This window comes from Hippopotamus amphibius, chromosome 16 (genome assembly GCF_030028045.1).
Source record: "Hippopotamus amphibius kiboko isolate mHipAmp2 chromosome 16, mHipAmp2.hap2, whole genome shotgun sequence".
Classification (NCBI taxonomy): Eukaryota; Metazoa; Chordata; class Mammalia; order Artiodactyla; family Hippopotamidae; genus Hippopotamus; species Hippopotamus amphibius.
This window is the reverse complement of record NC_080201.1, coordinates 51,387,286-51,404,455: the sequence shown is the minus strand read 5'-3', so window position 1 is coordinate 51,404,455 and position 17,170 is coordinate 51,387,286. Positions and strand designations below refer to the sequence as shown.

At 44.5% G+C, this 17,170-nt stretch overlaps 1 protein-coding gene across 1 annotated transcript in view; it reads left to right on the top strand.

The window, feature by feature from the left end:
* Positions 1 to 829: 829 nt before the first annotated feature.
* FCGBP (Fc gamma binding protein) overlaps positions 830 to 17,170 on the top strand; it is a 54,299-nt gene continuing 37,958 nt past the window's right edge. Inside the window, exons 1-2 of the mRNA XM_057712083.1 lie at positions 830 to 884; positions 5,325 to 5,674. Of these exons, the coding sequence (XP_057568066.1) occupies positions 830 to 884; positions 5,325 to 5,674 (405 nt within the window). The remainder of the gene's footprint in view (positions 885 to 5,324; positions 5,675 to 17,170) is intronic.

Here is a 17,170-nt window from a genome sequence, read left to right as displayed (position 1 = left end):
CCCCTGAGTGGTTGGAAAGAGGATATGGGTGGCTGGGGACCAGAGAACAGCTTGTGGGGACTGGGGTGGGTCCTTCACTATTATTCCTGGCAGGAGCCAAGGGAAAAAAAAATCTAGCCATTGAACCAGCAAACAAAACTAAATGCCACCTTCAGCTTCTGCTCCCCACACCCGGAGGGCCTAGGTCCAGGCCCCCAGCACTCTGCTCCCCAGCTGTTTCTCTCAGGGACAAGGAACACCACCCTTCTAGGACTGACATTTCCATCAGACTCCCTGGGCACAGCCACCAGCTGTTCTCACAGTCCTCTCAGGACTCAGGCATTCAGGCTCCCCCTCCACCCTTCCCAGGCCTTCAGGGTCCCCATTCCAGCTGACTCTGGGGTCAGCAGCCTCCTCCAGGAAGTTGGCACCATCTGCCTGGCAGGTGGCCCAGGGTGTGTCCTGAGGAGTCAAGAAACTCCACTATATAGCCCAGCCCAGGGGCTAGCCCCGCAGCTCCGGGAACCTGCAGGTAAGAGAAGCCACGTCCCCTTTGGAAATGGGACATCAGATCCCCTACCCTTTGCCCCTGGCTCCAGGCCTCCCCATCCCCCCCCCCATACCCACTGGACATCCAACTCCGCATCCTACCCGTGTCCTGCCCTCCCTGCCCAACTCCCAGACCCACCAGATGTCCAACTCCCCTTACCCACATACTGGCCCTTGGATCCAGTCCACCTCAGCCTTCTTGGTACCCAGGTAGCCCTTCTCCTGAGACTGGGCCCTTTTGTCCTCTAGCAGGAGGGGCAGACCAGCCTCCTATGACCCCCTCTCTTTCCCCACGGCAGACATGGGTTCTCTGCGGAGCTGGTGGACGCTCTGGGCTGGAGCAACCCTCCTGTGGGGTAAGTCAGACCGAAATCCCATCTATGTCCTGGTTCCAGTGTGGAGAACTCTGCTTGCCTGGGTCAGCACCCTCCATTTGAGACCCCTCCACAAACCCATCTCCCAGTGTCACCCCAGGCTAGCTGAGATGGGAGAGAGGGCCTTTAAGTCCTGCAGAGTAATGTGGTGGAATTCACCCCTTCTCTTTCTGTTCTGGAGGGAAGCAGGTAAAAACTTTAGTCCTCAAATTCAAGTAGGTAAGAACTACTACTTTCTTGATTTTCTGCAACTCAACTAAAGTTTTGACTCAGAGCTTCATTCTGCTGAGGCGATGGAAAATTTCACTAAAGGCAATCTTGGGGGGCTTGGTGCCCGATTCTGTAGGGTTATGTCCAGGACTAGAGTCTTAGGTAAAGCCAAAGTTTGGGGAAGGGATGGGGCACCCAGGCCATCTTTACTGGTCAACATCTATTTAGGTTACTTTAGAAACATTCATTGTCCCTAATCCCCTGGCCCTGTGGGACACTAGGATGTCCTTCAAGTTTCCCTTATTCAGCAATAGTCCTTCTATAACCCCCCACAACTCTCTTCAAGACCCCGTAGAGTGATCTCTCTTTCCCTCCCCCTCTCTCTTCTCAGTCCTAGAGAATCTCTTCCTAGGCAGAGGTGTTGAAAGTGCCCACTCCTCTCTATTTCTAGGAGACGTTTTGTCCATACTCTCATAATCCCCCTTTTTGCCTTCACACAAACCCCTAATCCTATGAAGACAGAAATCACAAACTGGCACCTGAATCCAGCCAGTGTGGGCCCCATAGTGCTTACCTAAAATCATTTTGGATTGGAGATTTCACATGGAAATTCAGATATGTAATTTCTCTTGAAAAAATGGTAAGATCTGACATTTTTTAAAAGAGCCCATAAGCCATCATCATAACAACAGATTAAAGCTAGTAGCAACATCCCACTTTCCATGGCATGTGAATACGTTAGCTGCACAGTCTGCCCATTCTGTTTCACACATTCACGTCACCTGCCTGGCCCCCAACAGCATTTGAGGTTGAGATCCCTGTCTGAAGTGTTCAGGCTTTTGGAAGGCAAAAGCCAGAAAGGCTGGTAGGTGAACACTGCATGAACAAGGGGAAAGGAGAGAGAAGAAAGAAAATAGAAGCCCATGTCGTATTTCAACATGTGACCCAGGCACAGGGCGTGAGGTTACTTATCTGATGGGGAGGACTGGATAAAGCATACCCACAACTGCATTTTCTCACCCCAGGGTTGACCCAGGAGGCCTCAGTGGACCCCAAGAACAGCGGGGGGGAGGAATTCCTCATGGCCTTCCTGCAAAACTATAATCTCGGGTACAGCAAAGCCCACCTCTACCTTCTCCTCTCCAGTCTGTCGGACAGCCTCACCTCAGTCTCCATCCTCAGCCGGGCAGATGGCACCTCACAGAAGGTCACTGTGGGGCCCGGGCAGTCAGTCATGGTCAACATCAACTCCAAGGCTGAGATGTTTGGCAGCAGTATCTTCCAGCGTGCGGTAGTAGTCCACTCTGACCACACCATCTCTGTGCAGGCAGTAAACGCTAAGCCCAGCACAGGGGATGCGACACAGTTGTGGCCTGTCCGCGCCCTGGGCACTGAGTACTTTGTGCTCACACCCTCCAGCGCTTCATCCAGGAACCTCAAGGAGTTTGCTGTGGTGGCAGGTGCAGCCGGTGCCTCTGTCAATATACAGCTGAAGGGGTCAGTGACATTCCGGGGCAAGTCCTACTCAGCAGGCAATGTCCTGAGGCTGACTCTGGACCCCTACCAGGTGGCCCAGGTACAGAGCACGGCTAACCTCTCAGGGTCAAAGGTCACTGCCAGTAGCCCTGTGGCTGTCCTGTCTGGCCACAGCTGTGCCCAGAAAAACACGAACTGCAACCATGTGGTGGAGCAGCTGCTACCCACATCTGCCTGGGGCACCCGCTATGTGGTGCCCCCTCTGTCCTTCCAGACCCTCTATGATCTGGTCTATGTCGTGGCCAGCCAGGCCACGAAGCTGACCTACAACCTCGGGGGCACCACTGGCTCCCGTGGGCTCCAGGCAGGTGATGTGGCAGAGTTTGAGATACAGCGGTCCCGGCCACTCTACCTGTCTGCAGATGTGGGCATCCAAGTCCTGCTGTTTGGCACGGGTAACATCAAAGATGGAGTGCCCTATGACCCCCACCTGGTCCTTATCCCAGACGTGGCAGCCTACTGCCCAGCCTACGTGGTGAAGACCGTGCCAGGCTCTAAGGGTGTGGCCCTGGTGGTGGCACCAACAAAGGCTGCTGGTGAGCTGACCATGGACGGGCAGAGGCTGGGGGCCAAGCTCACCTGGGCCCCTGTGCCAGGCAGTGAGTTCTCATATGCTGAAGTGGACCTCGGCACTGCCGACAGTCTCCACATGGCTGAGGCCACTACCAACTTTGGGTTGCTCACCTTTGGGCTGGACCAGGACGTGAGCTTTGGGACATCAGCTGCCTGCAGCCAGAGTGAGTGATAAGAAATGACCTCTGGTCCTGTCCCCCTGGTGACCCCTTTGCCAGCTGGCTTGCCTTTTTCCATTTCTCACCCTTTCTGTGCTCATCTGTGGCTTCCTGGCTCAGCTGGTCTGTCCCCCACTCACCTCCATCCTCTCTTCCATCCTTCCTTCCCTTAAGGCTTCCCAAGCCCTCGCTGTTCCCCCCAAACCCCCGATCCCAGGAATACTACTCTAAATGTTTAGCAACTGGCATGATCCAGGGTCCCAACCAGTCTGAAGAGATGCCAATCAGAGTACTGCAGCATGGTCCTAGAAACCCCCAGGGTGTATGGCATCAGCCCTTTGCTGCTTTTGTGGGGGCTGGCATTGGGGAAAGGGTCCTGGGGAGAGCCACGATGCCAAGATGGAGGGATTTTTGTGGAGGGGTGGGGTCAGGTCAGCAGCTTCTTACCAACAAGCTTGGAAATGTTTTGTTATTTTAGCAGCTGATACACAACCATACCAGTTGCTAACTGCCACTCCCCCCACACCTCATATAGGAATGCCAAACTCAGGAGGTCTAAAAGTATGTCAGTGATGGCTACCATGTGGGGGGAGTATTTCTCAGTATACCAGGGACCACTCTAGGTGTCTGTGTGTGTTAACATAGTTAATTTCTAGGACCTGGCCATGTGTGTACTTTTGGGCCCAGCCTGTCGAGGAGTTGCCAACCAGGCAGTGCAGCGTTTGAGGGCACAGACGCTAAAGCCAGACTTCCCAGGTTCAGATCCCACCTCTGCTTGTGTGACCTTGAGCATGTGACCACCTCTGTGGACCTGTTTCCACATCTGTAAAATAGGAATCATAATTGCACCCCTCACAGGACTGTTAAGTGACAGTGTGATGAGTTAACATGCATAGAGCATTTAGAGGGTATCAGGCAAGTGAGTCGGGCTACATAAAGGTGAGCTATTAGTATGAGCAGACAGAAGGGAAGAGCCTTTGCAGACTAGGAGGCAGGGGAGGAAGAGCTGCCTCTTTCTAGCCAAAGCAAAGACCCTAGACACTAGGGTTCCCAGCACTGGCAAAAATGCCCCTCCCATCCACCCTCTAGGGCATGGAAGCCACCCAACTTCAAAGGGCCACTGTGAGCTTGAATAGTAATGGGGAAAATGTAGGTGATTGGTTCTAACAGGCAATAATTAACCTAATTAACACCTGGGATCAGTTCCAACCCTTACTTGTGTTTTAGCTTCTTTAAACCTGGTCATTCCCTGTCCCCAACTGGCCCTGTGAAGAAGATATTATTATCACCCCAATGTCACAAATGAGGAAACTGAGGCACAGAGAATTATAAATTACTTTCCAGTGTCACACAGCCAATTGGTTGCGCCAGGATTCTAACCTAGGCAGCCTGACTCCACTGTTTCCATTTTGTTGAACCGTCTCTGTCTTCCCTTTGCTATCTTTAAAAAAGATCCCTTAGGGACTTCCCTGGCGGTCCAGTGGTTAGGACTCTGCGTTCCACTGCAGGGCACATGGGTACGATCCCTGCTCAGGGGACTAAGGTCCTGCATGCCCTGTGGTGCAGCCAAAAATAAAAAATAAATTAAAAATAAAAATGATCCCTTAGCCTTTTAGCCTGAGTGGGAAGGTAGGGGTGAGGGGGAAACAAGGAGAGAAAAGCCACAAATTAACCTTTCTCATCATGTTCCAATCACGTTCCTGCCTGGCAGTTCTTCACCACCTTCCAGCTCTTCGGGGCTGAGCTGTGTGAAACTGGGGAACCAGAAAACCTAAGAGCAGTCAGGCCTGAGCAGTTCTCTCCCTGTGAGATTCCAGACCTCAGTCTCCCTACTTTTAGAATGGGTAGTTGTGAGCCCAAACTCCCCAGGGTGGGGGGAGCTCCAGGATTCCTAGGGGTGGACACTCCTGACTCTTTCTTTGTGGCCACCCCTTTCCCTCCCCAGCCCAGCGGACCCTGGAGGAAGCCTCCTGCCAAGGCAAGCAGTGCGCTCCCAGGCAGCTCTGCAAGGTGCTGGATGGGCAGGCCAGGTGCATGGCGTCCTCCTCGGCTACCTGCCGCGCCCAGGGTGACCCCCATTACACCACCTTTGACGGCCGCTACTACGATATGATGGGCACGTGCTTGTACTCGATGGCGGAGCTGTGCAGCGAAGACCAGACCCTGCCTGCCTTCAGCGTCGAGGCCAAGAATGAGCACCGGGGCAGCCGCCGCGTCTCTTACGTGGGCTTGGTTACCGTGCGCGCCTACAGCCACGCGGTGTCGCTGGCCCGCGGGGAAGTTGGCTTCGCTCGGGTAAGGATCCAGATGGGGCTTCAGGGTTTAAAAAAATCCTTGAGCCGCCCGCCAGTCAGAAGGAGGAGGCAGTGCCTGCGCGTCAGACCCCAAACCCGAGCCCTTTGCCATGGGGTGCAGGGTGCAGAGAAGTGGGCCAAAGGCGTGGGGGCTGGGGTGGAGGGGATTTGAAAACCAGTGGCAGAACCTTAAACCCCTTTTATCCAGCAATTCGATTTCTAAAAATTTTAAGAATGCTCAGAGTGATGGTTAGGGGGAAAAAGTTTATGCTAATGTGTTTATAATAGCGAGAACGTGGCGAGGGGGGAGGGGGTGGGGGGGAGAGAAAGAAAGAAGACAAAATATCCAACAATGGGGAATTTAAGTGACCAAATATTAAAAATTTAGTGAGCGCCTTACTATGTAACGGGTTTGTTTCTTAGCACTTTCCATGTGTTAATGCATTTAATCCCTACCCCCACAGACAACAGTCTATGGGGGTAGGGATTATTATTATTAACACTTTTTGATAACAAAACTGAGGTCCAGAGAGAGGAATGACTTGCGAGGGCTTAGGGCTAGTAAGAGATGGAGCTGGGAACACCCATAGGCTGGCTTCTGAGTCTCTGTCTTAACCTCTAGGCTATTCTGCCTCTGGTAAATGGTTTACTACTCAGCCAATATAAATAACAGCAATATAAATAAAAACATTTTCCTTTTTCCTACCGTATTATTATGAACATGTTCAAACATCCGGAGAAGCTGAAATCATTGCACACGTGAACACTCATTCACTAGATTCTAAACATTTTACTCTTCTCTGCTCATTACACATCTATCATCTGTCCATCCTGCTATCCACTCAACAATCCCTCTTATTTTGTATGCACTTTATTTTTTTTATTTTGTATTTTTTTAATAAATTTATTTATTTAATTTATTTATTTGTTGGCTGTGCTGGGTCTTCGTTGCTGCACACAGGCTTTCTCTAGTTGCTGAGAGCGGGGGCTACTCTTCATTGTGGTGCACAGGCTCCTCATTGTAGTGGCTTCTCTTGTTGTGGAGCACCGGCCCTAGGCGCGTGGGCTTCAATAGTTGTGGCACATGGGCTCAGTAGTTATGGCTCACAGGCTCTAGAGCACAGGCTCAATAGTTGTGGCGCACAGGCTTAGTTGCTCTGTGGCATGAGGAATCTTCCCGGGGCAGGGCTTGAGCCCGTGTCCCCTGCATTGGCAGGCGGATTCTTTACCACTGTGCCACCTAGGAAGTTCTGTATGCACTTTAAAGTTAGTCCTAGACATCAATACACTTCACCCCCAAAGATTTCAACATGCATACGGTATTTTTACACTTCTTTTTGCTTACCTTTGAGATAAAATTTAAACATAATAAAATCCACAAATCACAAGTGAACTGTTCACTGAGTTTTGACAAATGTGCAAACCAAACCTCTGTTAAGATATAGAATGTTTTCATCCCTCTGAAAAATTCCGTCTTGCCCCTTCCCAAACAATGGCCCACCCACTCCTAGAGACAATCACAATTCTGATTTTTTTCCACCATACATTAGTTTTGCCGGTTCGAGGACTTCATAGTAATAGAATCATCCAGTGCAAGAAGGCTTTTGTGTAAGTCTTTTGCTCAGCATAATATTGATAGTTTCAGGGTCCTTCCATGCTGCGGCGATTAATTTTTTTAAATAGGTAAAGAATTTACAACAAAAAACAAAAAGGCATGTTGTGAAAGGTCCTGCTTTTACACCTATCTTCACCTGCTATCCCCTGCTCCTCGCAGGTAACGATTTGTACTGTTTTCCTGAGTATTCATCTAGGGTTTCTTTATGCCAACTCAAGAAAATATAAACATACATTCTTACCTCTCCACTTTTTTGGCAAACAGTACTGCACTTGTGCTCTGTTCTGCACTTGACTTTTTGCACTGAAGAGTGCCTTCTGAAGCTGCTTCCTTGTCAGTGGGGAGGGGCCTCCTCTTTCCTTTCTACAGCTGCGCAGTTTGCCATTGGCTGGAATGCATCATCGTTCATTTAGCTCGGGCTCCTGTGGTTGGATGCTTTGTTCATGCTGGCAAGCAGCAGTGCCGTGAATATTCTTGTATCTCCCTTGTTTTGTGAATGTGCAGGTGGATCTGTGAGATTAATAACCAAGTGGATTAAAGTAGGTGTTCTTGAAGGGAGCAGGGGTTGAGCGCAAGCTCATAGGGACCTCAAATCCCTTGAACTTACGTGCAGAATCTTGCATATGCTGTGTAGTTTTTCAGGGAGAGGTTCCACTACTTTGTCAGATCCTTACAGAGGTCAGAGACCTGACAAAGGTTTAGAGTTCCTGGTAGGATCGTGGTAGGTGTCCACAAGACCTTATTAGGAGGAAAGAGGAGTTTGTGAAATGGTGACTTCAGCGTGGTCTCATTTTTTTTTTAATATAAATGTATTTAAAGGTAGAAAAAGAACTTGACATGATTCATAAATGTGTGTGTGTGTGTGTGTGTGTGTGTGTGTGTGTGTAACAATATGGGTGATTTTCTCTTTTCTCATTTTTGCTCATAAATATTTTGTAAGTTTTCTTTACTGAACAAGCACTCCTTGTGTCATCTAAAGATGACGATCGCTGGTCTCAGGGGAGAGATGGATTTGAACAGTGGTTCCTGGACCGTGAACGTGAGCTGTCTTGGTCACTGCCTGGCATAGATTTGGACACACATCCCTGTGTGTCCAATGGCTCATGGAGGCATTGCTGATTGACTGAACGATCTGTCTTACCTTTGACCTTGCTCATGCTGTCCCCTCTACCTGTTACTGCTTTTCTCATACCCCATCCTCTTGGCTAAGATAAGACTGTGTGAGGAAAGAATAAGAAACAGATGCTCAGAAAGAGGAACATGGGCCCAGGGGACAGAGAGAACACACTCCTTATCTCCTGGCTGGACTCTTTTCCATTCAGGACATTTGCAAAGGAACACCCCTCCCCCTCCTGGTTTTCATGGCTATCTCTCACTGGTCCTTTACAGCTCAGCTCAGCTGTCCCTTCTTCCAGGAAGCCTCCCCTGGTCTGAAAGTTTTGGTCTGGCCCTTTCTCCAGGCTCCCAAAACCTCCTGTGCCTCCGCTATCCCAGCCCTGATCACGCTGATCTGTCATTGTCTAGTGACATCTCTGTCTCCACTGTTGGACCAGGAGCCCATGAGAGCAGGGTATGGGGCTGTCTTTGTCATCAGTGTATCTTCAGGATCTCCCAGGCCAGGGCCAGGCACAGAGTCAGTGCCCAGTGAATGTTTCTTTAAAATTTTTTTTCCTGGGCTTCCTAGGTGGCGCAGTGGTTAAGAATCCGCCTGACAATACAGAGGTCACGGGTTCAATCCCAGCTCCAGGAAGATCCCACATGCCACGGAGCAACTAAGCCCGTGTGCCAAAAAAAAAAAAAAAAAAAAAAAAAAAAAAAAAAAAAAAAATTTTTTTTCCTATTTCTTTGTTTGTTTGTTTGTTTGTTTGTTTTGGCTGCGTTGGGTCTTCGTTGCTGTGCAGGCTTTCTCTAGTTGTGGCGAGCGGGGCCTACTCTTCATTGCGGTGCACAGGCTTCTCAGAGTGCCATGGCTTCTCTTGTTGTGGAGCACGGGCTCTAGGTGGGCAGGCTGCAGTAGTTGTGGCACACGGGCTTAGTTTTTGTTTTTGTTTTTTTAAAATAAATTTATTTATTTATATGTTTTTGGCTGTGTTGGGTCGTCGTTGCTGCACGCAGGCTTTCTCTAGTTGTGGCAAATGGGGGCTACTCTTCGTTGCAGTGCTCGGACTTCTCATTGCAGTGGCTTCTCTTGTTGAGAAGCACGGACCCTAGGCGCACGGGCTTCAGTAGTTGTGGCTCACAGGCTCTAGAGCGAAGGTTCAGTAGTTGTGGTGCACGGGCTTAGTCTTCCTGGCCCAGGGATTGAACCCGTGACTGCTGCATTGGCAGGTAGATTCTTACCCACTGAGCCACCAGGGAAGTCCCAGTCATCTTAAGACTTGATTATCATTAAGGGCAATTGGCTTTGACCCTGGACTTTAGGACCAGTGCTTATTTTCATGACTATCAAAACATACAGTGTCCTTAGTCAACTTTGTAATAAGCACAAACCGCAGAAATAAGCTTGGATTTCCAAGCATCTTCCCATATAAACACAGTGGCAATTTGGAAACTCCTGAACCAACTTATAATGTGTTTTATTATATAACTTTTACTGAGTGACCAGAATGCTTAGAAAACCAGGAAAGCCAGTTTTATATGGCACCAACTTCATTTCAACTGGGCTTATGGTGAGTGGATAAGTTATTTAAATTACTTTAACAAAAGTCAGCTTCAGAGTAAATGAGTTGGGATTCTCTGATACATGCCTACAAGGTGAGTAAGCTTTGTAGCTGTGATCCCAGGAAACAAGACTGACTGAAAATATGAATACTGACTCATGAATTAACCAGATTCATTAATTGGTTCTACTTCCCTAGAACTAGTGCTAAATTGGGCAAAACTGTTTTTCACAAAGTTCAAGATTTTTGTTTGTTTGTTTTTTTAACATACAATAAACTGCATATATTTAGAGTGTACAATTTGGTATCCCAATCTCCCAATTCATTCCCTCCCAACCCTCCCTGCTTTCCCCACTTGGTGTCCATATGTTTGTTCTCTACATCTGTGTCTCTATTTCTGCCTTGCAAACCAGTTGATTTGTACCATTTTTCTATATTCTGCATATATGTGTTAATATACGATATTTGCTTTTCTCTTTCTGACTCACTTCACTCTGTATGACAGTCCATCCATGTCTCTACAAATGTCCCAGTTTCATTGCTTTTTACAGCTGAGTAATATTCCATTGTATATATGACCACATCTTTTTTATCCATTCATCTGTTGATGGACATTTAGGTTGCTTCCATGTCCTGGCTATTGTAAATAGTGCTGCCATGAACATTGGAGTGCATGTGTCTTTTTGAATTATGGTGTTCTCTGGGTATATGCCCAGTAGTGGGATTGCTGGGTCATATGCTAACTCTATTTTTAGTTTTGCAAGGAACCTCCATACTGTTCTCCATAGTGGCTGTATCAATTTACATTCCCACCAACAGTGCAAGAGCATTCCCTTTTCTCCATACCCTCTCCAGCATTTACTGTTTGTAGATTTTCTGATGATGCCCATTCTAACCAGTGTGAGGTGATACCTCATTGTCGTTTTGATTTCCACTTCTCTAATAACTAGTGATGTTGAGCAGCTTTTCACGTGCCTTTTGGCCATCCATATGTCTTCTTTGGAGAAATGCCTATTTAGGTATTTGCCCATTTTTTGATTGGGTTGTTTGTTTTTTTGATATTGAGCTGGATGAACTGTTTATATATTTTGGAGATTAATCCTTTGTCTGTTGATTCGTTTGCAAATATTTTCTCCCATTCTGAGGGTTGTCTTTTCATCTTGCTTATAGTTTCCTTTTTGAAGCTTTGAAGTTTCATTAGGTCCCACTTATTTATTTTTGTTTTTATTTCCATTACTCTAGGGGGTGGATCAAAAAAGATCTTGCTGTGATTTACGTCGAAGAATGTTCTTCCTATGTTTTCCTTTAGGAGTTTTATAGTGTCTGGCCTTACATTTAGGTCTTTAATCCATTTTGAGTTTATTTTTGTGTATGGTGTTAAAGAGTGTTCTAATTTCATTCTTGTACATGTAGCTGACCAATTTTCCCATCACCACTTATTGAAGAGGCTGCCTTTTCTCCATTGTATATCCTTGCCTCCTTTGTCATAGATTAGTTGACTGTAGTTTGTCTCTGGGCTTTCTTTCCTGTTCCATTGATCTATATTTCTGTTTTTGTGCCAGTACCATACTGTCTTCATCACTGTAGCCTTGTAGCATAGCCTGAAGTCAGGAAGCCTGATTCCACCAACTCCGTCTTTCCTTCTCAAGATTGCTTTGGCTATTCGGGGTCTTTTGCGTTTCCATACAAATCGTAAAATTTCTTGTTCTAGTTCTGTGAAAAATGCCATTGGTAATTTGATCAGGATTGCATTGCATCTGTAAATTGCTTTGGGTACTATAGTCATTTTCACAATGTTGATTCTTCCAATCCAAGAACATGGTATGTCCCTCCATCTGTTTGTGTCGTCTTTGATTTTTTTCATTAGTGTCTTATAGTTTTCTGAGAACAGGTCTTTTACCTCCTTGGTTAGGTTTATTCCTAGGTATTTTATTCTTTTTGTTGCAATGGGGAATGGGATAGTTTCCTTAATTTCTCTTTCTGATCTTTCATTGTTGGTGTATAGAAATGCAAGAGATTTCTGTGTGTTAATTTTGTATCCTGCAACTTTACCAAATTCATTGATTAGCTCAAGTTGTTTTCTGGTGGCATCTTTAGGGTTTTCTATGTATAGTATCATGTCATCTGCGAACAGTAACAGTTTTACTTCTTTTCCAATTTGGATTCCTTTTTTTTCATTTTCTTCTCTGATTGCTGTTGCAAGGACTTCCAAAACTATGTTGAATAGTAGTGGTGAGAGTGGACATCCTTGTCTTGTTCCTGATCTTAGAGGGAATGCTTCCAGTTTTTCACCATTGAGAAGGATGTTTGCTGTGGGTTTGTCATATATGGCCTCTAATAAGTTGAGGGAGGTTCCCTCTCTGCCCACCTTCTGGAGAGTTTTTTTTTTTTTTTTTTTTTTTTTTTTTTTTTTTTTATTATTATTTTATTTTATTTTTTTTGGGGGTACACCAGGTTCAATCAATTGTTTTTTTTACACATATCCCCATATTCCCTCCCTTCCTTGACGCCCCCCCCTCGATTCCCCCCCACCCTCCCTGCCCCAGTCCTCTAAGGCATCTTCCATCCTCGAGTTGGACTCCCTTTGTTATACAACAACTTCCCACTGACTATTTTACAGGTGGTAGTATATATATGTCTGTACTACTCTCCCGCTTCTTCTCAGTTTCCCCTTCACCCCCCGCCTCCCCCCATACCTCGAGTTCTCCAGTCCATTCTCTGTATCTGCTTCCCTGTTCTTGTCACTGAGTTCATCAGTACCATTTTTATATTCCGTATATGTGAGTTAGCATACAATATTTGTCTTTCTCTTTCTGACTTACTTCACTCTGTATGACAGATTGTAGTTCTATCCACCTCATTACATATAGCTCCATCTCATCCCTTTTTATAGCTGAGTAATATTCCATTGTATATATATGCCACATCTTCTGTATCCATTCATTTGTTGATGGGCATTTAGGTTGCTTCCATGTCCTGGCTATTGTAAAGAGTGCTGCAATAAACATGATGGTACAAGTTTCTTTTGGGATTATGGTTTTCTTTGGGTATATGCCCAGGAGTGGGATGACTGGATCATATGGTAGTTCTATTTGTAGTTTTTTAAGGAACCTCCAAATTGTTTTCCATAGTGGCTGTACCAACTTACATTCCCACCAACAGTGCAGGAGAGTTCCCTTTTCTCCACACCCTCTCCAACATTTGTTGTTTCCAGACTTTGTGATGATGGCCATTCTGATTGGTGTGAGGTGATACCTCATTGTGGCTTTGACTTGCATTTCTCTGATGATGAGTGATGTTGAGCATCTTTTCATGTGTTTGTTGGCCATCTGTATGTCTTCTTTGGAGAAATGTCTATTTAGGTCTTCTGCCCATTTGTGGATTGGGTTATTTGCTTTTTTGGTATGAAGCTGCATGAGCTGCTTGTATATTTTGGAGGTTAATCCTTTGTCCGTTGTTTCATAGGCAATTATTTTTTCCCATTCTGAGGGTTGCCTTTTAGTCTTGTTTATGGTTTCTTTTGCTGTGCAAAAGCTTTTAAGTTTCATGAGGTCCCATTCGTTTATTCTTGATTTTATTTCCATGATTCTAGGAGGTGGGTCAAAAAGGATGTTGCTTTGATGTATGTCAAAGAGTGTTCTGCCTATGTTTTCCTCTAGGAGTTTGATAGTGTCTGGCCTTACATGTAGGTCTTTAATCCATTTGGAGTTTATTTTTGTGTATGGTGTTAGGAAGTGTTCTAATTTCATTCTTTTACATGTTGCTGTCCAATTTTCCCAGCACCACTTATTGAAGAGGCTGTCTTTTTTCCATTGTATACTCGTGCCTCCTTTGTCAAAGATAAGGTGCCCATATGTGTTTGGGCTTACTTCTGAGTTCTCTATTCTGTTCCATTGATCTTCCTTTCTATTTTTGTGCCAGTACCATACTGTCTTGATCACTATGGCCTTGTAGTATAGTTTGAAGTCAGGAAGCCTGATTCCACCAACTCCATTTTTCCTTCTCAAGATTGCTTTGGCTATTCGGGGTCTTTTGCGTTTCCATACAAATCGTAAGATTTCTTGCTCTAGTTCTGTGAAAAATGCCATTGGTAATCTGATCGGGATTGCATTAAATCTGTAAATTGCTTTGGGTAGTACAGTCATTTTCACGATGTTGATTCTTCCAATCCAGGAACATGGTATATCCCTCCATCTGTTTATGTCATCTTTGATTTCTTTCATCAATGTCTTAAAGTTTTCTGCATACAGATCTTTTGCCTCCTTAGGCAGGTTTATTCCTAGGTATTTTATTCTTTTGGTTGCAATGGTGAATGGGAGAGTTTCCTTAATTTCTCTTTCTGCTCTTCCGTTGTTCGTGTATAGGAATGCAAGAGATTTCTGTGCATTAATTTTGTATCCTGCTACTTTACTAAACTCATCAATGAGTGCTAGCAGTTTTCTGGTAGAGTCTTTAGGGTTTTCTATATATAGTATCATGTCATCTGCAAAGAGTGATAATTTTACTTCTTCTTTTCCAATTTGGATTCCTTTAATTTCTTTTTCTTCTCTGATTGCTGTGGCTAACACTTCCAAAACTATGTTGAATAACAGTGGTGAGAGTGGACACCCTTGTCTTGTTCCTGTTCTTAGAGGGAATTCTTCCAGTTTTTCTCCATTGAGAACAATGTTGGCTTTTGGTTTGTCATATATGGCTTTTATGATGTTGAGGTAATTTCCTTCTATGCCCATTTTCTGGAGAGCTTTTATCATAAATGGATGTTGAACTTTGTCAAAAGCTTTTTCTGCATCTATTGAAATGATCATATGGTTTTTATCCTTCAATTTGTTGATATGATGTATCACGTTGATTGATTTGCGTATATTGAAGAATCCTTGCATCCCAGGGATAAACCCCACTTGATCGTGGTGTATGATTTTTTTAATGTGCTGTTGCAGTCTGTTAGCTAGTATTTTGTTGAGGATTTTTGCATCTATATTCATCAGTGATATTGGTCTGTAGTTTTCTTTTTTTGTGACATCTTTGCCTGGTTTTGGTATCAGGGTGATGGTAGCCTCATAGAATGAGTTTGGGAGTGCTCCGCCTTCTGCAATATTTTGGAAGAGTTTGAGAAGGATAGGTGTTAACTCTTCTCGAAATGTTTGATAGAATTCGCCTGTGAATCCATCTGGTCCTGGGCTTTTGTGTGTTGGGAGATTTTTAATCACTGCCTCAATTTCTGTACTTGTGATTGGTCTGTTCATGGTTTCTATTTCTTCCTGGTTCAGTCTTGGAAGATTGTATTTTTCTAAGAATGTATCCATTTCTTCCAGGTTATCCAATTGATTGGCATATAGTTGCTTGTAGTAGTCTCTCATGATGTTTTGTATTTCTGAGGTGTCCGTTGTGACTTCTCCTTTTTCATTTCTAATTCTGTTGATTTGCATCTTCTCCCTTTTTTTCTTGATGAGTCTGGCTAATGGTTTATCAATTTTGTTAATCTTCTCAAAGAACCAGCTTTTAGTTTTATTGATTTTTCTTATGGTTTCTTTCCTTTCTTTTTCATTTATTTCTGCTCTGATCTTTATGATTTCTTTCCTTCTGCTCATTTTGGGGTTTCTTTGTTCTTCTTTCTCTAGTTGTTTGAGGTGTAAGGTTAGGTTGTTTATTCGATCATTTTCTTGTTTCTTAAGGTAGGACTGTATTGCTATAAACTTCCCTCTTAGAACTGCTTTTGCTGCGTCCCATAGGTTTTGGGTTGTTGTGTTTTCGTTGTCATTTGTTTCTAGATACTTTTTGATTTCCTCTTTGATTTCTGTAGTGATTCCTTGGTTGTTTAATAGTGAATTGTTTAGCCTCCATGTGTTTGTATTTTTTGCAGTTTTTTTCCTGTAATTGATATCTAGTCTCATGGCATTGTGGTCTGAGAAGATGCTTGATATGATTTCAATTTTCTTGAATTTGCTGAGGTTTGATTTGTGACCCAGGATGTGATCTATCCTGGAAAATGTTCCGTGTGCACTTGAGAAGAAAGTGTAGTCTGTCGTTTTTGGATGGAAAGTCCTATAAATATCAATTAAGTCGAGATGGTCTAATGTGTCATTTAAAGCTTGTGTGTCTTTATTTATTTTCTGTTTGGATGATCTGTCCATTGATGTAAGTGGGGTGTTCAAGTCTCCCACTATAATTGTGTTACTGTCGATGTCCCCTTTTATAGCTGTTAGCATTTGCCTTATGTATTGAGGTGCTCCTATATTGGGGGCATAGATATTTACCATTGTGATATGTTCTTCTTGGATGGATCCCTTGATCATTATGTAGTGCCCTTCCTTGTCTCTTTTAATAGTCTTTACTTTCAAGTCTAATTTGTCTGATATGAGTATTGCTACTCCAGCTTTCTTTTGACTTCCATTTGCATGGAATATCTTTTTCCATCCCTTCACTTTCAGTCTATATGTATCCCTTGGTCTGAAGTGGGTTTCTTGTAGGCAGCATATAGAAGGGTCTTGTTTTTGTATCCATTCAGCCAGTCTGTGTCTTTTGGTTGGAGCATTTAATCCATTTACATTTAAAGTGATTATTGACATGTGTGTTCCAATTACCATTTTCTTAATTGTTTTGGGTTTGTATTTGTAGGTGTTTTCCTTTTCTTGTGTTTCCTACTTAGAGAAGGTCCTTTAGCACTTGTTGTAAGGCTGGTTTGGTGGTGCTGAATTCTCTTAACTTTTGCTTGTCTGGAAAACTTTTGATTTCTCCCTCAAATCTGAATGAGATTCTTGCTGGGTAAAGTATTCTTGGCTGTAGGTTTCTCTCTTTCAGGACTTTCAGTATATCCTGCCATTCCCTTCTGGCCTGCAGAGTTTCTGTAGAAAGGTCAGCTGTTATCCTGATGGGTTTTCCCTTATATGTTGTTTGTTGCTTTTCTCTTGCTGCTTTTAATATTTTTTCTTTGTGTTGAATTGTCGTTAGTTTGATTAATATGTGTCTTGGTGTATTTCTCCTTGGGTTTATTCTGTATGGGACTCTCTGTGCTTCTTGGACTTGGTGAATTATTTCCTTTCCCATGTTGGGGAAGTTTTCCACTAGAACCTCTTCAAATATTTTCACAGACCCTTTCTTGTTTTCTTCTTCTTCTGGGATGCCTATAATTCGAATGTTGGTACGTTTAAGGTTATCACTGAGGTCTCTGAGGCTGTCTTCTAGTCTTTTTATTTTTTTATCTTTTTCCTGCTCTGTGGCGTTT